General features: G+C 63.8%; 1 protein-coding gene across 1 annotated transcript in view; it reads right to left on the bottom strand.

Moving 5' to 3' along the window:
* The window catches only part of CROCC2 (ciliary rootlet coiled-coil, rootletin family member 2), a 61,166-nt gene that overhangs the window by 15,639 nt on the left and 24,734 nt on the right, over positions 1-20,793 (bottom strand). The window contains 10 exon segments of the mRNA XM_061119770.1: positions 261-570; positions 1,385-1,537; positions 2,500-2,659; positions 4,639-4,856; positions 7,780-7,923; positions 11,589-11,681; positions 15,814-15,990; positions 16,546-16,694; positions 17,111-17,238; positions 20,346-20,539. Of these exon segments, the coding sequence (XP_060975753.1) occupies positions 261-570; positions 1,385-1,537; positions 2,500-2,659; positions 4,639-4,856; positions 7,780-7,923; positions 11,589-11,681; positions 15,814-15,990; positions 16,546-16,694; positions 17,111-17,238; positions 20,346-20,539 (1,726 nt within the window).

Raw genomic sequence — 20,793 nt, 5'->3', positions numbered from 1 at the left:
CGCGGTGGGGGCGCGGTGGGCTGCGGTGGGCCGCGCTGGGGGCGCGGCGGGGCGCGGTGGGGACGCCACGGCGGCTGAGCGCGGTGAGGGTTCGGTGGGGGCGCGGTGGGCCGCGCTGGGGGCGCAGCGTAGGCGCCGACACAGACGCACAGGCGCCCCGCCCCCTCACGCGGCTGGCCTCACTCACGCGGCGCGGGGCTGAGCCCTGGGGGGCTGGGGCGCCCCGGGCGGGTGCCGGGGCGGGTGCGGAGGGCACTGACCTCTGGTGGGGGGGCCGGGCGGCTCAGGAGAGGACAGCCGGCCCCGCTGGCCCTCCGCCTCCCGCCTGGCGCCCTCGGCCTGGGCCAGCTCCTGCTCGAGGCCGTGGGTCTGGTGGCAGGCCCCGTCTGGGCCAGCCTGAAGGCTGTCGGCCGCGCCGTCGGCCTGCTGCAGCTTGCGGGTGACGCTGCGCAGCTCCGCCCGGAGGGCCCGCTCGGACTCCCGGCTCTCGCAGAGCTGCCACTCCAGCTGCTTCTCCCGGGTCTCGGCCCGGGCCTCCACCTCCGCCAGCGTCCGCCGCAGCCTCCGGACCTGTGGGAGGGGTGTGGGGGCTCCAGACCTGCCGAGACTTCCCAGGCGTCTCAGCCTCACGCCCTCCTTTGGGTGTAGCAGCAGGGGGACCCTGGACTTGCCTCCCAGCACATTTCTGGCAGCAGGGACCCCTGAGCCCGGGTGGGGGCAGCACCCCAGGACCACGCGCAGGTCCCGGCAGGCAGCAGAGAGCCTGGCTGGCAGCCACACGACCCTGGCCAGACAGGGCGATGGCCAAAGGCTGCCCGCTCCTGGGCCTGCGTGGGGCCAGCCCCAGGCCCGTCTGCCGCGGTTCACCGGCTGTGGTGCTGAGTCCAGGACCCCCACCATGGGCTCCCAAAGGGGTAAACGGGACGAGCGGAAGGCTGTCCCGTCAGTGCACGCGGGCCAGTGGCCAGGCCACCCCTCCTCCCGCTCACTTCACTGCTGCCTCCCAAGCCCCCTGCCCCCAACCAGGACCCGTCCCCACGGACCTCCTGCTGGGCCACCGTCCTTTCCCTCCTCTCGGTGGTGCAGCCCCGGGGCGGACGGGCCCTCCCTGACCCAGCCGTGCCTCTGCAGCATCCACCCTGTCCCTCCTGATTCGGATACCCTGTCGGCTGCCGCAGACCCTGCCCGTAGTCTGACCTGTGCCCCAGCCCCCAGGGTGCCCCTCTGCAGTTGGGTGAGGGGCCTCTGAATACTCGTGAGCAAATGGGGAATAAACGCAGCAGCCCCCACCCATCGGGAGGTGCCCAGGCCGGGGAGGAGGCAGCCAGGCCCCTCTCACAGTCCCGCTCTGGCCAGACGGAAGCCCTAGGTGCTGGGCACCCACCTCCCTCTGCGAGTCCTCATGGGCGGCCTCCGCCTCGGCCACCAGCCTCTGCAGCGCCAGGGCGTCCTGCCAGCTCGGCTCCTGGGCGCCCCGCGTCTGCAGCCGCATCAGCTCCCGGCTCTTTCTCTGGTTCTCTGCCTCCAGCGTCGTCACCTGGACACGGAGGGGCTACTGTGATGGGGCCGCCTGGGCCCCTGTGCCAGGAGGGGCTGGGGTGGTCAGCGGGCTGTGCTGAGCCCCGCCCCTGCTCACATGTTCTGTGGAGAGGGCCACCCCCCCCCTCGGGCAGCAGATGGAATGCGGGGAGGCTGAGTCACGGCCCGCTCAGGGCTGTGGTCTGTTCTGCGCCCCTGGGAGAATAGGCCCTAGGAGCTGACCCCTTCAGGCACTCCCCAGCCTCTGCTGGCAGCTCCTGTCTTGGGGCCGGGATCCTGAGGAGCCCAGAGCTATGAATGATGCCTGGAGCACAGGCCACATGAACAAGGAGTGTGCCCGTGCCTGTCCCTACAGCAGGCTTCTCACCAACCGCCGTGTCTGTAGAAGGCTGAAAGAAGTGTGTGTGCATGCTAGGCAGGCCTCCCACATGAGGGGGGCTCTAGGACCCCCATGGGGTGAGCTTGAGACCAAGGCGGTTGTGTCAGTGGTTGCAGCCTCAGGAGCCAAGGCCGGTGGACAAAGCGGTGTCCGTCTGTTCACCCTGAGCTTGGAGGCGACGTGATAGGAGGAGCCCAGGCCACTGGGGGCGTGGGCACCGCCCAGCTGAACCCCCACAGCCAGCATCAGACACTGGGTGCCAGAGAAGGCGCGTCAGGGGAGCCCACCGTCTGTCCCCCGCCCCGTGCGGCCGGGTCTCCTCGGTGTGGTCCTTGCGGAGCAGAGCTGTGCTGACCCCTGGCTGGATTCCTGGCTCTCAGGCTTCATGGGCGTCAGGGTGATTGCTTTAAGCCAGGGAGTCTGGGGCTTGCCCTTGTGTCTTGCTGGCAGGCCCAACCTGGACCCCGTGGGTCTGAGCAGGGCACTTCGGCTGCGGCTCCCAGCCTGGGGACAGTGCCCTGGGGGCCTGGGGATGGGGATGGGGGTGCTCCTGGGGGTGGGGCCCGGGGTGGCACCCTCACCTGTCTGCGTAGCTCCTGGAGCTGCCGCTGGGTGTCCACAGCCGCCCGCTCCGCCTCCCGCAGGCCAGTCCGCAGCTCGCCTGCCTGCTTCTGGGCTGCTGCCCAGGCCTTCTCCAGGACCAGCACCTTCTGCTCCCTCTCCTCCGTGGAGCGCTTGAAGCTGAGCGGAGGGGTGTGCGTGGGCTCAGGCTGGGGAGGGGTTCCGGCACCCTAGGGGACTGTCCTGGTGACCAGCAGGCTGCCATCTCCCCGCCTGCAATCCTAGGCTCCCGAAGCCCAGCCTCTGCAGGCACGCTCTGTCTGGGTGGGACTCTGCCATGGCCGGGCCGCTCGCCATGGCCAAGGTCGGGTCTCAACCCCCTCCCCAGGTCTCAGCCCCCTCCCCAGGTCTCAGCCCCGCCTCTTCCCAGGTCTCAGACCCCTCCCCAGGTCTCAGCCCCCTCTCCCCCCAGTCTCAGCCCCCTCCCCAGGTCTCAGCCCCACCTCTCCCCAGGTCTCAGAGCCCTCTCCCCAGGTCTCAGCTCCCTCTCCAGGTCTCAGCCCCCCTCCCCAGGTCTCAGCCCCACCTCTCCCCAGGTCTCAGACCCCTCTCCCCAGGTCTCAGTGCCCTCCCCAGGTCTCAGCCCCCTCTCCCCCCAGTCTCAGCCCCCTCCCCAGGTCTCAGCCCCCTCCCCAGGTCTCAGACCCACCTCTCCCCAGGTCTCAGCCCCCCTCCCCAGGTCTCAGCCCCACCTCTCCCCAGGTCTCAGCCCCACCTCTCCCCAGGTCTCAGAGCCCTCTCCCCAGGTCTCAGCCCCCTCTCCAGGTCTCAGCCCCCCTCCCCAGGTCTCAGCCCCACCTCTCCCCAGGTCTCAGACCCACCTCTCCCCAGGTCTCAGCCCCCTCTCCCCCAGGTCTCAGCCGCCTCTCCCCCAGGTCTCAGCCCCACCTCTTCCCAGGTCTCAGACCCCTCCCCAGGTCTCAGCCCCATCTCCAGGTCTGAGCCCCCCTCCCCCGGTCTCAGCCCCCTCCCCAGGTCTCAGCCCCACCTCTCCCCAGGTCTCAGCCCCCTCCCCAGGTCTCAGACCCCTCTCCCCAGGTCTCAGCCCTCTCTCCCCAGGTCTCAGACCCCTCTCCCCAGGTCTCAGCCCCCTCTCCCCCAGGTCTCAGCCCCCTCTCCCCCAGGTCTCAGCCCCGCCTCTTCCCAGGTCTCAGACCCCTCCCCAGGTCTCAGCCCCCTCTCCCCCCAGTCTCAGCCCCCTCCCCAGGTCTCAGCCCCACCTCTCCCCAGGTCTCAGAGCCCTCTCCCCAGGTCTCAGCCCCCTCTCCAGGTCTGAGCCCCCCTCCCCCGGTCTCAGCCCCCTCCCCAGGTCTCAGCCCCACCTTTCCCCAGGTCTCAGCCCCCTCCCCAGGTCTCAGACCCCTCTCCCCAGGTCTCAGCCCTCTCTCCCCAGGTCTCAGACCCCTCTCCCCAGGTCTGAGCCCCCCTCCCCCGGTCTCAGCCCCCTCCCCAGGTCTCAGCCCCACCTCTCCCCAGGTCTCAGCCCCCTCCCCAGGTCTCAGACCCCTCTCCCCAGGTCTCAGCCCTCTCTCCCCAGGTCTCAGCCCCCTCTCCCCAGGTCTCAGCCCCCTCCCCAGGTCTCAGACCCCTCTCTGCAGGTCTCAGACCCCTCTCCCCAGGTCTCAGCCCCCTCCCCAGGTCTCAGACCCCTCTCTGCAGGTCTCAGACCCCTCTCCCCAGGTCTCAGCCCCCTCCCCAGGTCTCAGACCCCTCTCCCCAGGCCTCAACACCCCCCCAGCCCCTCCCGGTCCCCGTGGCCCCTCTGAGACTCCCCGTGAAGGCCCGCCGGCCATCCTGCCCCTGAGGGCCCTCCTTCACTCCCCAGCCCTGGGCTGTCTCCTTCCGGCCGCTCAGGGCCTATCTCGTCTATTGGACAGAACTTCTCGAGGGTGAGGACAGGCCCGGGGCGTCCCAGCCTCCCCATCCCAGGCCTGCACTGTGGACTGTCTGGGTGGGCAGCTGGCACCCCGGGCCTGCCTCGTGGGTGCTCTGCACCATCGTCAGGCCCCGCCCAGTAGGATGCCCTGTGTCCCACCTGCCCTGCCCCCGGGGCCTAACCTGGCCAAGCTGGTGGGAGCTGCTCCTGGGGGCCACCCTACCTGGCCTTCTCCTGCTCGGCTCGGCGGATGGTGGCCCGCAGCTCGGTGTTGGAATCCCGCAGTGCGTCCTTCTCGCGGGCTGTGTCAGCCAGCGCCTGGCGGGCATCCTGGGCCTCCTTTTGCAACCCCTCCCGGGCCTCCTCACTGCCCTGCAGCTCCCGGCGCAGCGCAGCCAGCACCTTGCGGGCCTCGTCCAGTTGCACCCGCAGAGTCTCAGCCTGAGGGGGAGTGGGTGGCTCTAGGGGCAGTGGAGGGCTACGGGCCAGGCTCTGGCCGCAGCAGTGTCCTCGGCCTCGGGTCCTCCAGCCTTGAAGGAGAAGCAGGAGGCCTGGCTTTGCCCGGCCCAGTGAGGCTGCAGGGCGGCTCCTGGGGCCCATCCATGACCCTGGCAGAGAACACCCCAACCCTTTCTGACCCTGGAGCGACACTTTTGGCTCCCTCCCCGCACACCTGGGACGTGGTCACTGGTCAGCAGGGCCTGTGAGGGACATAGCTCTGCCCACCGGCTACACTGTCCCCACCTGCTGTGCAGTGAGGATGTGGGGCCCTGGCCTGCCCGCCCCGGTGCGGACAGACGCCTTGTGCCCCGGGCTCCGGAACGCTGCCCCCTGCCTGCGGCCTCAGCTCCCACTTGGTGAAGGGGGAGTGGAGGGACGGGACCGTGGAAGGACGGGGCGCAGGGAGGGCTGTCTCGGGCAGGCTCCCTGATGATCCTCCGGCTGCGGCAGAGCCGCCAGGGCCAGGCTGTTGCCGTCACAGGGGCAGGTGTCGGGGCCTGCCCTGGCATGGAGGGCCTCAACCCCAGGGAAGACTGTGGAGCAAGTGGGGACCTCAGGCTGCTCTGGGCCTCTGTGCGCCGAGCCAGGCGGGGAAAAGGGGCAGGTGTGCCCTTGTCCCCGCCAGACCTGTGCTGGCCCCGGAGGAGGGCCCCGCCACGCTGGGTCTGGTGTCTGTGTCACCCGGTAACCAGGGCCTCCTCACCCACAGCTTCCAGGCAGGGCCTGGGGAGTCAGTGGTTTTGGGAGTCTGAGAGCTCAGCTGAACCATGGGTGGGTATCAGCGGCCCTAACTGCCCTGGGACACAGGTTGCCTGCAGAACCCTGGGCTCCGCCCCTGCTGGGGGGCGCTGGAGGGGAGTGCAGACCCCGGGAAGGGGCAGACCATCCTGGATGCAGGGACTGTGGGGTGGGGGCTCGCCGAGGCTCGGTCAGGACCTCAGGTCTCGCCTCTGACCAGGGAACCCTGGAGAAGGCGTGTCCCCCAGCCCCTGCAGGAAGAGATGGAGGAAGCCTTTAGGGGAACCACACGAACTGAGTGGCGTCAGGCGCTGGCTTGCCAGAAGCGAGCCCCACTCTGTGGCTGCTGCAGTGGGGCACTCTCTGGGTCTCTGGCCGTGGCTCCCGCGTCCGCCCATGGTTCTTGTTGTTCTGTTTTTGGGAAGGGCCGCTCTCCGCTCCCCTCCCACCCCCCACATGTGGGAGCCACAACCGTGAGCAGCGTTTTCCGCCGAGCTCAGCAGAAATCCACCCTGAAGGTCAAGGACCAGCGAGAGGGCCTATCCATCATAAAAAGCTGTTTTCATTTCCCAGGGCTGAGGAGATGAAAACAAGCAAAACAAACGCGGGGGACCCCCCTCCCCCCGCCTCGTGAGAACAACCATCCCTTTTACAGGAATTTTACAGCCAAATCGCTTAATGTGATTATAATAATTATTTCTTTACTAGAAATTGTATAAACAGCCTCTTTTGAAATCTCCTGCAGGGAGGTGACCCGAGGGCTCCGCATGGAGTCGGGAAAGCAGGGGAGGGGCTGTGCGGGCCCCGGTCCTGCGTGTGAGTACACGTGCATGTATGCATGTAGCATGTGCAAGCATGTGGTGTGTGCATCCACACACATCTATGTGCAAACACGCATGCTCATGTTTACCCACATGTGTGCTCATGTTCACCCGCATGCATGATGCATGTGCACGCGAGTGTGCATGGAGTCGTGTGCACTGCTTGCTGTGCGTATGGTGTCCACATGTGTTTGCATATGTGAGTGCATGTGTGCCTGCTATCACTGTTCCTCTGCATGGGAGCGTGGTCTTTACATGCATGGAGGTGTGTGCACTGCATATGAGCTGTGTGGTGGATGCGTGCACACACACACAAGCATGCACACGTGCATGCACACACATATGCGCACACACATGCACACACACGTACACATGCACACACGTGTGGACCTCAGGCAGGGCTGCCAGAGGGCTGGATGTCCCTCCAGTTTAAAGGCTGTGAAATGTTATGGTTTCCATGGTGACTCTGGGCCAGCCTGGCGCCTGGGAGGGCTCCCCAGGCTCCCTCTCTGCCATTGTTCCCCTTGCTCCCCTTACCCACTTCAGCTTCCCCATCACCCCAGCCCCTTCCTGGGGCCCCTCTCCTTTCTGGGGGTGGCGATCAGGGAACCCGAACTTCCCACGAGGCTGTGCTCTCCCCCTTTACCCCCAGCACGACGTGCCCAGCCTCCCCGGCTCCTCCCCCTGCTGCCCCCCGTGTTAAAGCCTCACTCTGCTTCCCCGTGTGGTCGCTGACCAGGCCTGACTTCGAAATCTGTTGAAAAGAGACCTTTCTCTTTGGGGCCAAAGTAAACAGGCTGTCATGTTAAATCACGCTCTCTTCCTCTGGCGGCCCCACGCGGGGTGCTGGGGGTGGGCCCAGCCCCTCTCTGCGCTCGCTGCGCCCCTGCCAGCCTTGGCACCCGGCCCGGGAGTGCACGAGGTCGTGGGCCCCATGGCCCCTCCCCGCCCCGTGCCCTCCTGCCCTCCCCCCTCCAGGCGTCCCCAGGCCTGTCAGAGCCCCTTCGTCAACACCTCCCTGCTCTGCCTGCTGAGCCTGCTCACCCGCCTGCTCGCCTGCCTGGGGCCTATCCTGGCCGGGCCCCCCCCAGGACACCTCACCCGGCTCCTGGAGCCCAGAGCCGGCCTCAGGGCCTTGGCGGGCCCGAACACGGCTGCCCCCAAGCACACCTCTAACCCTGACCCCGGGACCGTGTCCGGGGTGGGCAGCGCTGCCTCGCGCAGGCTCTCCCCGCAGCTGGTTGGACGGCGGCCCCTGACTGGGGTCCCTGCCTGCCCCCGGGAGCCCCGGTACTGCCCCTCACCTCTCTCCCCGCACTGCTCCGCTGGGCCGCCTGCGCCCGGAGTGTCTCACGCAGGACCCTGGCCTCTGTCTGGTGGGCAGAGATGGCATCCTCAAACTGGGCCTGCAGGGCCTTCAGCTCTGCGGCCACGGCGCTGACGGTGGCCTGGGGGTGCAGCAAGCAGCATGGGGTCAAGGGGCCGCCCCAGGTGGGGGTAGTGGGCCGTCTGCTCGGGCCCCCACGGGCAGCCGCATGCCGTCCTGGGCCAGCTGGATGGCTCACTCAGGCCCCACGAGGCAGGACTGCCGCTCCGGCTGACCGGATGCTGGGTCCTGAGGGGTCACAGCGGTGAAGGGTGCTGGGGCGCAGGGGACAGAGGCCCCACGGGGAGCTTCCCAGGGAAGAGCTGACCGCTCCCGAACTTCTAAGCAGGCCATGGCATGGGGGACACCCAGCGCCTCCCCGGCTCTAAGTGTGTAAGTACCCACCACACGCCTGGGAGGGGTCGGGGGCCCTGCCTGCAGCCCTTGGGCAGGGTCATCCTGGTTCAGACCCCGCGGCCGGGCCCCGAGCTCGGACACCCTCTGGGAAGGACCCAGCTTGGCCTGACTCTGCTCTCCCGCGGTACCAGTCCAGGGCGCTCCCTCTGCTGACCACGGGGCCCCCGGAGCAGCAGCGCCCCGCTGCTCGAAGCCCCTCCTGTTGTGCACGGGACGCCGCCTGCTCGCCCTGAGCCCCGGCCCAGCCCAGCCTCCCCCGCCTGGGGCTCGGGGGGCGACCCCCAGGGCCCCTGGATCTGCAGGCCGCTGGCGAGGGATGCTCCATCAGGCCGTGCCCCCGCCCTCGGGGAAGGAGCCGCGCTGGTGCCGCCTGTACCCCCAGCTGCCCCTCTGCCCTGACAAGTGCGCCTTGGATGGTTAGGTCTGGCGGTGCCCCCAAGGTGGCCCCAGGGAGGCTGCGGCGAGGGCGTGGTGTTGCCCAGTGGGCAGGGGTGGCCCCTGCAGTGGTGGGCCACAGGGCGGGGCCGGGAACCCCTCCACACGTGGGGGGCTGCTCGCAGGTCACCCACAACTGGTGTTCCTTGGCTGCTCTTCTTCCCACCCTCCCCCCGAGTGGGTTTTAATTTCCAGGCCAAGGTGGCGAAAGAACCTTTTATGAGCGCCCAGAAGAGCTGGGCTGGCAGGCGCCCTGACCCGGGTCAGCTCGAGGGAAGGCTCCCGGGGGACCCAGCCAGCCAGGGCTTCAGCTCCTGGGTGTTGGGGGTCTTTCCTGGTCCCCTGACCACAGGGGAAGGAGCAACTGGGCAGAGGTCTGGGAAATGAGGCCCCCAACCCCAGGGGGCTTCTACAGCCCTCCCGGCTGTGCCCACGGAAGGGCCATCTGGCCTCGGGGGTGGGGCCAAGCCGGGCGGGGGATCCCAGGAGGGATGCTCTTGGGCAAGACTGTCCCGGGTGCCGGGAGCGGCTCTGCTCAGTGACCCGGGGAGCCGGGTCCTGCGTCAGGCAGCAGGGGGTGAAGAAACACCATGGCAGCCAGCTCCTGATTGCAACACTCCTCCTCCCTCTCAGTGCCTCTCTCCCCTCCACTCCGCGGGGCCCCTGCACCCCTCCACCCCTCCCTGCCCAGTGCCCCTCCCCGCCCAGTGCCCCTCCCCCACTCAGCGCCCCTCCCTCCACCCAGTGCCCCTCCCCCACCCAGTGCCCCTCCCCCAATCCAGTGCCCCTCCCTGCCCAGCGCCCCTCCCCCACTCAGCACCCCTCCCCCACTCAGCGCCCCTCCCCCTGCCCAGTGCCCCCATGCCCAGCGCCCCTCCCCCTGCCCAGTGCCCCTCCCCCACCCAGTGCCCCTCCCTCCACCCAGTGCCCCCACACACAGTGCCCCTCCCCTGCCCAGCGCCCCTCCCCCTGCCTAGCGCCCCTCCCCCTGCCCAGTGCCCCTCCCTCCACCCAGTGCCCCTCCCTCCACCCAGTGCCCCTCCCCTGCCCAGTGCCCCTCCCCCACCCAGTGCCCCTCCCCCACTCAGCGCCCCTCCCTCCACCCAGTGCCCCTCCCCTGCCCAGCGCCCCTCCCCCTGCCCAGTGCCCCCTGCCCAGTGCCCCTCCCTCCACCCAGTGCCCCCCACCCAGTGCCCCTCCCTCTGCCCAGTGCCCCCTGCCCAGCGCCCCTCCCCCTGCCCAGCGCCCCTCCCCCTGCCCAGTGCCCCTCCCTCCACCCAGTGCCCCTCCCCTGCCCAGTGCCCCTCCCCCACCCAGTGCCCCTCCCCCACTCAGCGCCCCTCCCTCCACCCAGTGCCCCTCCCCTGCCCAGCGCCCCTCCCCCTGCCCAGTGCCCCCCGACCCAGTGCCCCTCCCTCTGCCCAGTGCCCCCTGCCCAGCGCCCCTCCCCCTGCCCAGTGCCCCTCCCCCTGCCCAGTGCCCCCTGCCCAGTGCCCCTCCCTCCACCCAGTACCCCCCACCCAGTGCCCCTCCCTCTGCCCAGTGCCCCCTGCCCAGCGCCCCTCCCCCACCCAGTGCCCCTCCCCCTGCCCAGCGCCCCTCCCCCCGCTGTCTGGTAGGTTGGCGCAAACTGCGTGGCCTCTCCAGGTCCTGTGGTCTGGGTGGCCAGCCCTCGGTCCGGAGGCACGCCCACTCGGCCTCTCATGAGCAGGCACCGAGCACGGCCCTGCTTGCGGGGTCAGCTCTGGGCCTAACCCTGCAGCTCACTCGTTCTTGGATTCACTGAGTCGTTCACCAACAGGGGAGCATCTAAGCCTGCGCCCCTGGGGCTAGGGGCACGCCGGGCACCAGTGGGGCGGGCAGGTGGCCCAGCCAGGAGGACAGAGGCAGGAGCAGAGGGGACAGGGCACCGGCCTGGCTGCGCCAAGTGAGGGCGCTGAGGGCAGCGGGCAGCCGGGCAGCCTCACCCTGACCAGCCCTGCCCCCTGCAGGGGTCTGGGCCTGCCCCCAACCTGAACCCTGCCCTGAGCTGTCACCCCCACCCCTCCTGTCTGCTCCCCGCCAGCACCCCGGGGTCCTGCCTGACTGCACCAGCTGCCCTGAGCCCTCCCCCGTGTCCTGCCACCTGGCTCTGCCCCCCTCCAGAGCAGCACCCACCCTCCATAAATGGGCCCACAGGCTGGGGGCCTAGGGCCCAGGGGCCCACCTCACTCCCCAGAGTCTTGGTCGCTGTTGCCTGCCCTGCCCCCAGACATGGGCTCCTGAGGAGGAGCTGGGGCCCCAGGTGGCCAGCTGGCTGCCCGCAGTGGCCTCCATGCCCTGTGGGCCTCCGTCCGCTGGCCCAGGCGGGCAGGGCCTGCTGGGGTCTCCTGGCCCCTTGGATGCCCCCCTCCTGCCCTGCTCAGAATTCTCCACCAGGTCTTTTCCGGGCAGTCTCTGCCTCAGGTCCAACGCGGCCTCCCCAGCTGCGCTTCTCCTCGGGGAGGGGACTCCCCAGAGAGTCAGCTGAGGCCTCTGAGCCTCCGGCAGCTGTGTCTCACCATGCCAGGGGGGCTGGCGGTGCAGACCCGGGCTCTGCCCCCTCTCTTGCTGGTGCCAGGTCCTCACCTCTGTGGCTTTTGCAAGGGCATGTGGCCTGCCCATCCTCCCCTCCTTGCGCCCCCCCCCACCCACCCACCCATCCCACTCTGTCACCTTTCATCCCATGGAGACACTGTCCCCCCCAGCAGGGAGCCTGAGTCATCTGGGGGAAACTGAAGTTCAGGCAGCTGTGGTGGGGTGGAGGGGAGACCCCCCGGGATCAGGCAGGGAGGGGGTGCCTCTGGGGTCCGCTGCGCCTGCTGGGCCGTGTGGGCAGCCAGCCCAGGCGTCCGGCTCTGGCCGGGAAGGGCTCACCTCGGCTCGTTCCTGCTGGCCCTGGGCCTCCTGCCGCACCAGCTGCAGCTCGCCCCGCAGCCGGCTCAGCTCCGCGTCCCGCACAAGCAGGGCCTGCGTGACACGGGGGGCACTCCTGAGCAGGCTGGGGGCTCTGACAAGAGGCTCAGCGGGGCGCTGGGAGTCACAGCCCCGACACCAGGACAATGGGCTCTAGGAGCAGGGAGCCCCTCGGAGGCAGCTGAGTCCCAAGGAGGCGGGTCCCGCCTGCTCCCCGCTCCCGTCCCCGCCCAGGGTACCCCCCCATTGGCACCTGCCCAGTACCTGCTCTTCCCCAGCGTAGGTCAGGGAGCTTCATGGACCACCTCCTCCCTGGAGCCCCCCACCCACCCCTGGCACAGAGCAGGAACCACGGACAGGTCTTGACCTCCCCAAACACTCTGCGTCACTGAAGGTGAGGGGTGTGCAAGGGCCCCCAGGGGTTCCGCGTCACACCCATTGGCCCCAAGGTGGGAGGGCCCTGCTCTGTCGCCAGGTGGGAGGGGGCACTCGGAGTGGCTCACAGACACGCCTCCCCCCACACCAGACCCATGGGGACCCCTGAGAGTCCTGTCACAGTGCGATAACCCACATGTAGCTGTTTACTTATCTGTTCCAGTCACTCAACAGTGCGTGCTTCAGGATGGCATGGGAGGGCAGCCTGGAGGTGTGCGTGTATGAGCGTGGGTGGGATGCCCTGCTTCCGGGGTCTCCAGTGATTATTTCTAGCATTACTGATAATAGCCGCAGAACTCCCATCAGGGGACGCCAGCAGACGGAAGGGGGGGTCCCTGTGCCCCCCGGGGTGACATCAGCTGTGGAAAAGGTCCATCCTGTGGGAGGGGCTCTGGGGGAGTATGGATACATGTATATGTATGACTGAGTCCCTGTGCTACTCACTGGAAACTACAACACTGTTAATCAGCTACATCCCAATGCAAAGTGCTTTTGGTGTTAAAAAAAAAAAAAGGACCACGTGGCCCAGAGCTCAGTGTGGAAGGACCCGTCTGGTCGGCGGTCCTGTGACGAGAAAGGCCCGGGGCGCTGCCTGTACCACAGAGGCGGGCACGGCGGTGTCAATGCCCACATGCCGGTCTGTGCACAGCCGTCTCCCTGAGGAACTTCTATAACAAGGAGTGTGTCTGCCTTTGGCCCCGGGTCCCAGGGGAGCCTGGAAACCCCTGAAGCAGCCCGAGGGAGGGGCGTCCGTTATGCGCCCGCCCTGAGACCGCACCTGAGCTTGTGCTCACAAGGTGATGGGGAGGATGCAGAGAGGCTCCCCTATGCCACCGCCCAGCTCAGGAGGAAGTTGGGCCCCGGGTGTAGCTGATCACACGCAGGCAAGGCAACCCCAACAGAACCCTGAACTTGCCGGGTTAAACATCTTGATTTGCCAGCAGGTGACCTGTGCTGACTCTGCGGAGAGACGGCCCTTCCCTGGGTCTCTCCACCAGACTCGTCCTGACCTGTGACTTTTACAGCAAAACTAACTGCAAGAGTTGTGCTTCCTGGAGTTCCGCCAGCCACTCGGGGGCAGCCGAAGCTGAGGGGCTTGCGCAGAATCTCACACCATCCCTGGACGTTTGTAGGATGCCTCCAGGTCTTCCTTTACCCCTCACCCTTGAAATGCTGCCGCCCAGCAAACCCTTGCTTCCTCCCTCCCAGGATGCAGGAGAGCGGAACAGCAGTGGACGTGGGCCTTGGTGCCCAGCAGGTGCACGGAGCCACTCCGGGCAAGTTACTCACTGTCCACGAATCTGTTTCCCACCAGTCAAGGGGGCCCCGTAAGAGGGTGTCCCTCACAGTATTGTGAGGATGAAACCAGCCATGCAGAAGAGTCTGACAATAAACCTTGGTTGTTCCTGCCACTGCGACTCTTCCATCGCAATTTGCATTTTGTACTAACACCTGAGAGGCCTGTCACAGTGCGATAACCCACGTGTAGGTATTCACTTGTCTATTCCACCCACTCAGCAGCGCGTGCTTCAGGATGGCATGGAATACTGGAAGAGCCTGGACTCAGCGGGTAGCTTTCACATGCCCAGTATCTGATTAGAGGCTGTTTGGATGGTTGGCTGATGGGTGAACACACTGACAGATGACTGGCTGGCTGATCAGATGGATGGAAGGATAACCAGACGCACGGATGGACAGTGCATGGATGTGGATGGGCAGCTGAGTGTGCGGACAGAGGGAAGGGTCTGCAAGTGACTGATGGATGAGTAGTTGAGTGAGTGAGTACATGGGTGGCTGAATGAGCGGATGGATAGTCCTGATGGTCATGTGTGTGGATAGCTAGACGGGTATTTAAGCAAATTGATGGATAGATTTATGGTCAAGTGTGTGGATAGACAATTGGGTGTGTTAATAGATGACCAGATATGTGGGTAGACAGCTGGGTTTGTGAATAAAGAATGAACATTCAAGTGGCTAGATGGATGATGGACAACATGGATGTGTGGCATGGACATGGATGTGTGAATGGAAACACAGTGCGTGCATAAATGTGTAAATGCTGTTGTTGTTCAGTCACTAAGTTGTGTCTGACTCCTTGCGACCCCATGAACTGTAGCCTGCCAGGCTTCCCTGTCATTCACTATCTCCTGGAGTTTGCTCAACTCATGTCCATTGAGTTGGTGATGCCATCCAACCATCTCATCCTCTGTTGCCCTCTTCTGCCCCTGCCTTCAACCTTTCCCAGAATCAGGGTCTTTTCCAATGAGTTGGCTCTTTGCATCAAGTGGCCAAAGTACTGGAACTTCAGCTTCAGTATCAGTCCTTCCAATGAATATTCAGGGTTGATTTCCTTTAGGATTGATTGGTTTGATCTCCTTGCAGTCCAAGAGACTCTCAAGAGTCTTCTCCAGCACCACAATTCAAAAGCATCAATTCTTTGGCACTCAACCTTCCTCATGGTCCAACTCTCACATCTGAGCATGACTACTGGAAAAAGCCATAGCTTTGGCTAGATGGACTTTTGTCACCAAAGTAATGTCTCTGCTTTTTAATATGCTGTCTAGGTTCATCATAACTTTTCTTCCAAGGAGCAAGCATCTTTGAATTTCATGGCTGCAGTCACCATCTGCAGTGATTTTGGAGCCCAAGAAAATAAAGTCTGTCACTGTTTCCAGTTTTTCTCCATCTATTTGCCAGGAAGTGATGGGACCTGATGCCGTGATCTTAATTTTTTGAATGTTGAGTTTTAAGCCAGTTTCTTCATGCTCCTCTTTCACTTTCATCCAGAGGCTCTTTTGTTTCTCTTCACTTTCTGCCGTAAGGGTGGTATCATTTGTATATCTGAGATGATTGATATTTCTCTTGGCAATCTTGATTCCAGCTTGTGCTTCATCCAGCCCAGCATTTCTCGTGATGTACTCTGCCTATAAATTAAATAAGCAGGATGACAATATACACCCTTGACATACTCCTTTCCCAATTTTGACCCAGCCTGTTGTTCCATGTCCGCTTCGAACTGTTGCTTCTTGACCAGCATACAGGTTTCTCAGGAGCCAGGTAAGGTGGTCTGGTATTCCCATCTGTTGAAGAATTTTCCACAGTGGTTGTGATCCACAGTCAAAGGCTTTAGCATAGTCAGTGGAGCAGAAGTAGATGTTTTTCTGGAACTCTCTTGCTTTTTCTACGATCCAACGGATGTTGGCAATTTGATCTCTGGTTCCTATGCCTTTTCTTAAATCCAGCTTGTACATCTGCAAGTTCTTGGTTCACGTACTATTGAAGCCTAGCTTGATGGATTTTGAGCATTATCTTGTGAGAATGTGAAATGAGTGCAATTGTGCACTAGTTTGAACATTCTTTGGCAGTGTCCTTCTTTGGGATTGGAATGAAACCTGACCTTTTATAATATGTATATATATAAATATATGTGTATATATTTATAAGTGGGCAGGTGGAATAATGGGCAGATGGATGACTGGGTGGATGGGTGTGTGGATGGGTGACTGTCTGGATAAACAGGTGGGTGAATTCATAGATGGATGGCTGGACAGGTAGCTGGATGGACAGATGGTTGGGTGGGCGGACAGATGGATGGAGGGACCGAGAGGAGGGTGAATGTCCACCAGGACTGCAGTGGGAGATCAGAGCCGCGATTACAGTGACTTACACAGCGGCCCACACAGCCCTCTTACTGGGTCGGGCAGGCACGGCAAGTGGATGGGGGCCCCCCGCCCCACGGTCCCCCCGTCACCTGCTGCTTCTCATGCTCCAGCTGAAGGAGACGCTCGTCTCGTTCACGCCTCAGGCTCTGAATTTCCTCCTTCAGCGCCTCCCTCCTGGTCGCGCTCTTCGCCACCAGCTCCTTCTCCCGTTTCAGCCGGCATGCTGCTGCTTCCTTTTCTTCCGTCAGAGACAGACTCAGGGTCTCCTGGGCCGAAGGAGGGGGCAGGTGTGAAGACACACAGGTCAGAACTCATGAGAGCAGCAGGCATCTGCGCTCCTGAGTGAGAGCAGGTCCGTGGACGCTGGGGCGGGACAGCTGCCCAGAGGGCGTCCAGGCCAGCCGGCCGCAGGCCCCGTCTCCCGCAGCGACAGGAGCTGTGGAGGGCTCTGAGCCTCAGCATCTGCCACCCCGCGGCCCAGTCACAGCTCAGAAGCCGTTCCTGAGCTCGGAGCACCAGGCACCCTGTTGCCAGGGTGTGTGAGGACGTGTCACTCGGGGCCTGCCGGCCTGGGACCAGTGGACGGCTCAGAGGGTACAGAGCTCCCTGCGAATATGGGCCTCGGACCGCGGCAGGTCAGCCGGCACCCCGGGGCGCCTCCTCTGTGAGGGCCGTGAGCGGTCCTCCCGCCCAGCCCCAGGGTGTCCTGGCCCGCCTGCCACCCGCTGGTCTCCTGGGCTTGCTGCCTCTGTGGACACAGCAGGGACACGTCCCTGGGCGGTGACCGGGCAGCTGGGGGCGGGGGTCCCGGGAAGGCAGACCTTCTCCCTCTGGAGCCGCGCGAGGTCCTCGCGGTGGGCCAGCGCCCGGCTCTCCAGGGCCAGCTGTGCATCCCGCTCCCGCTGCGCCACCTGCTGCCGCAGCCTCGTCTCCTGGGCCTCCCAGGCGCTCTGTAGCTGCTCCAGTTCCCCTGCCAAGAGACAGGCACGTCCAGACCCGCGGGGAGGCCCTGCCCCGCAGCACCCTGCCGCCCGTGGGCCCCTGGCTCTGGGGAGGCTGCAAGCCGGTGGGACAGAGCCCCCGACCACTCAGCAGGCACGTGTCTTGGTGGCAGCCCGCACGGCTGGGGTGGGCTGAGCAGAGGCGGGGTCACGGGGGGTGGGCAGCGGCTGCCACTGGGCCTTGTGACTGAGCCCATCCCGAGCCTTGGGCGGCAGCAGGCCCGGTGGGCGCCCGCCAGTCGCAGACAGCAGCCGCAGGGGCTCTCGGCTGACTGTAGACGTGCGCTCCCCGCCGTGTTTGGCCCCGTTGGGGTGCAGTGAGCGGGAGCCGCCCACGGGGGAAAGCTCAGGGAAGGGGGGCAGAGGGAGCTCATCGGGGCAGCACCTTGCAGGGCCTGCCGGGCCAGCCGTGCGCTCCGGGCCTCTCCCTCCAGCTGCTCCTGCTGTGCCTGCAGCTGCGATGCCAGCTGTTGGGCCTCAAAGAGGCTGCTCTCCAGGGCGTCCCTCTCGGCCCTGCGGGGAGTCATCACACCACAGGCGAGTCACCCACGCCGGCAGAGGACCCTGCTGGACGAGGCAGCGTGGAGCCCATTTGCTGGGATGGTGTCCTCCAAGGCTGGGCCGTCAATCAGAAGGCAGACAGAGGATGCCTCATTCATTTTAAATCTCTAAGAACAGATTGGAGCCCACACAGAAAACATTCCAGGTGGATTAAAAAGCTAAATCCAAACCAAAATAGATAACAACTAAGCAACTCAGAACTGTAAAAACTGTAGAAGAAAGTACAGAAGGATATTTTATAATCTTAAGCAAGACACAAAAGTCAGAAGACAAAAATAAGGAGGCCAACAGTCCTTAATACATTTAAAGAGAGGGAGACAGAGTTCTGTGCAGAAAAGATTCCACAAATCAAGTCAAAAGATGGGGGACAGACTTGGAGATAATATTTGCACTAAATATATTACAGTTAATATCCATCATATACAAAGAGCTCCTACCAATCCATGACAGAAAGTGGCTTATCCGACAGAAAAATGAGAACAATGGCTGTTATTCACAAAGGAAACAAGAATGGTGAATAAACATATGAAACTCACTAGTCCTCGAGGGGGTTCAGATCTTATCTGTGTTGTTTCATCCATCATGCATCACATTAGCAAAGCTGAAAATAGTGATCATATCTCTTGTTGGCAGGGATGCAACGCCCACTTTGGCAGAGGAGGACTAGGAAATTTTAAAACATAAACTGTGCAAAGATTTTGTTTGGGCCAGCAACTCTAGTTCTAGGGGTCAGCACTTTAGAAACACACGTGAACCAGTGACTCAGTACAGGACACTCCCTGTAGCCTCAGATAGGGCCTGAATCTGACTCAGCGTCCATGCCATTCAATGCAAGAATGTTTCAGAAACCACAGTGCATCTCGTCCACTGCTGACGATGATGAAGAAACTCTGTGCCCTCTCTGAGGAGCAGCCTCCAGCGCAGAACACGCGCAGCACCATCCCCGGCATGGAGAAGCTGCCTCTGCATCTGGGCAGACATGGCCAGTCAGAAAATGCCTGGGATGGACAGGGCCACTCAGCAGCTCCCGCTTCCGGGGAGGGTGATGGCGGGACCTGCGTCTCCAGCAGCAAGTCCGTCAGTCACCAGCCAGACAGTGAGCACGCATTCATATTAATGGTATGTGCTGAGTCCTGCACTGATGCACGGTGAAAAAAATCCACTGACCGAACAACAGGGATACAAAACAAACACTCCGCACTGACGCCACATGAAGACACAGCCCACGCCCAGCCCCAGACAGGCCGGCCGGCCAGGGAGAGCTGTGGGCCGCAGAGGACCTTGCTCAGCCTGCCCGGCCCCCGGAGCGTCCCTTGGGCCCTGCACACGGCCGCCGCTAGTGTCGGGGAGGGGCGTGTCAGCACCTCCCAGGGCGCCCTGAGGTCTGCAGCGCCCAGGAGCCTCACTGTTCTGGTACCCTGGCCCTCCAGAACCCACCCTCGAAGCCCCGTGCGTCCCCTGCTCGCCACGTCCGTCTGCCTGAGCCCTCGGCCTGGAGGGCCCGTCCCAGTGTCCTGTCCACTCCACACGCACTTTCCCCAGGTGCCCACCTGGTCCCCTCTGGGGCACGTGGCCTGTGTGGGTCAGACCCTGAATGGTCACTCAGAGGCAGAGACTCTGAGAACGAATCCAGTCTCACCCCATCCCACCTCCTGGAAGGCGGCTGGCACCACCAGCAAGGGCGAGGGGGTGCGGGCATGGACTCAGTCCATCTTGCTGAAGCCTGAGAACTAAGAGGGGTCCCTGGTGCTGCAGCCTTGTCAGGGCCTGGGACTGGGGGCCGGACGACCTCAAAACCCAGGGTCCTCACTCATTAGGAGAAGCACGTCATGTCCCAAGCACCTTGTCAGCAGAAGCTCAGACTGGTCACTGGGAAACGCTGTTTAGTGGGTGTGTGACTGTGTCTGGGGCCTGCAGGACCACCGTGTGCAGAGGCCCTGGGCCCAGTGGTCACGGGTGAGTCAGGGGAGGGTCCTCTGACCAGGTCCTGTGGGCTGGGCAGCAAATGATGGCAGGAGGAAAGAGGAGCCCGACCCCTCCCCTCAGAGTGCCGGTGGGGCCTGGGAGGGGTCCAGGGGCAGAGCCTGGGACCCTCTGCTTTTGCCCACCCACAGAGACCTCGTCAGGCTTCCTGCTGCAGTCTGTGCCCACAGTTTCATTGGGAGGGGGAGTCTTCCCTCTTTTCTTCCCTTTTTCTTCCATGACAAAGTTCAAGGATCCTGATCTCTAAATTTCCTCATGGCCTCTAGTTCTGGAATTCCGGGAGGAACTCTTTTTATAAAAACACTTGGATGTTCCTGAGATGGGTACAAGGTGCAGAAAGCCATGAGCCTGTGGATGTCCTCAGAGGTCACAGGCCAGCTCAGCTCACCAGGCAGCTGTCTGCAGGGTACCCCTTCTTGCCTATGAGTGTCTGCCCCAGCTCTCCTGGAAGTGGCCCCGATGGTTTCAGGGTTTACCCCGCCCCCTCAGCCTCATGGTTCCCTGGGGCTGCCACCATCCCAGGCTCCAGGAATAAGCACAGGGCCCCAGTCTGCCCGTCTGAGCCCTGTGGCTCCCAGGATCCATTCAAGGACATCGGATGGTTCAAGATGGCTGTGGGCAGAGGCTCTCAGGACTCATGGGGCAAAGGGTGCTCCGTGTCTGCTGGCCATCTTGCCAGCTTTCACCTTGAGCCTGCCCAAGAATGACAGGGGAGAGGCGGGGAGTTGAGGGTACCATGGGAGCACCTGGATCCAGCCTTGCCTGAAGCGGTAAGTACCTGGTACTGCTCAGATCCATGAGCAAGACTTTCCACATCTTTCTGCTGACCTGAGATGGGTTTCTGCTGCCTGCCACCCGGCCAGTGCAGCCCCCTCTCTCAGGAAGGCTGCCCTAGGCACATCTACCTCTTGCAGGTGCTCCGTGAGCCCGCAGGCACTGCGTGTGCCCCTCACTTATAGCCTCTCTGCCATGTACACACACTTGCCCCACCCCACGGTCACCGCACGCCCGTCCACACGACACTGTGGCCTGGAGGTCAAGGCCACATGAACACTTGCCGGTGGGTCCCCAGGTACCTGAGATCGGCTGCCTCCTCGGCCATGAGCTGACCTCGCTTCTCCAGGGCCTCCTGCTTGGCCAGCAGCTGGACTCGCTCTTCAGACAAAGCCTCCTTCTCCTGCAGGGCCCTCTGGAGAGCGGCCATCTGGGCCTCCTGGTCCTGCAGGCGCTGGGCCAGCTGCTTCTCCAGGGCCTGTTTCTTGCATGTGACCTAGAGGAGGAGGGGGGGAAAGTCCAGCAGAGAGAGTGGGAGGGTTATGAGGGGCCTCTAGAGGGAAAAGGAGGACTTCAGACAAAGTGGTTTCCTTCAGAACAGCAACGGAGGAAAGAGTGGAGGAGGACCGTGGCCAGGAGACGTAGAGGACCCCTGGTGCATGTGTGTTTTCACAGCAGAGACGCCTCCAGTCCTGAAACCATGATGGAGAAATTATTGGACTGAGCACCACCAGGTGGGATCCAGCTGTC

The sequence above is a fragment of the Dama dama genome, chromosome 20, assembly GCF_033118175.1.
Source record: "Dama dama isolate Ldn47 chromosome 20, ASM3311817v1, whole genome shotgun sequence".
Lineage (NCBI taxonomy): Eukaryota > Metazoa > Chordata > Mammalia > Artiodactyla > Cervidae > Dama > Dama dama.
This window is presented reverse-complemented; position numbering and strand designations above follow the sequence as displayed.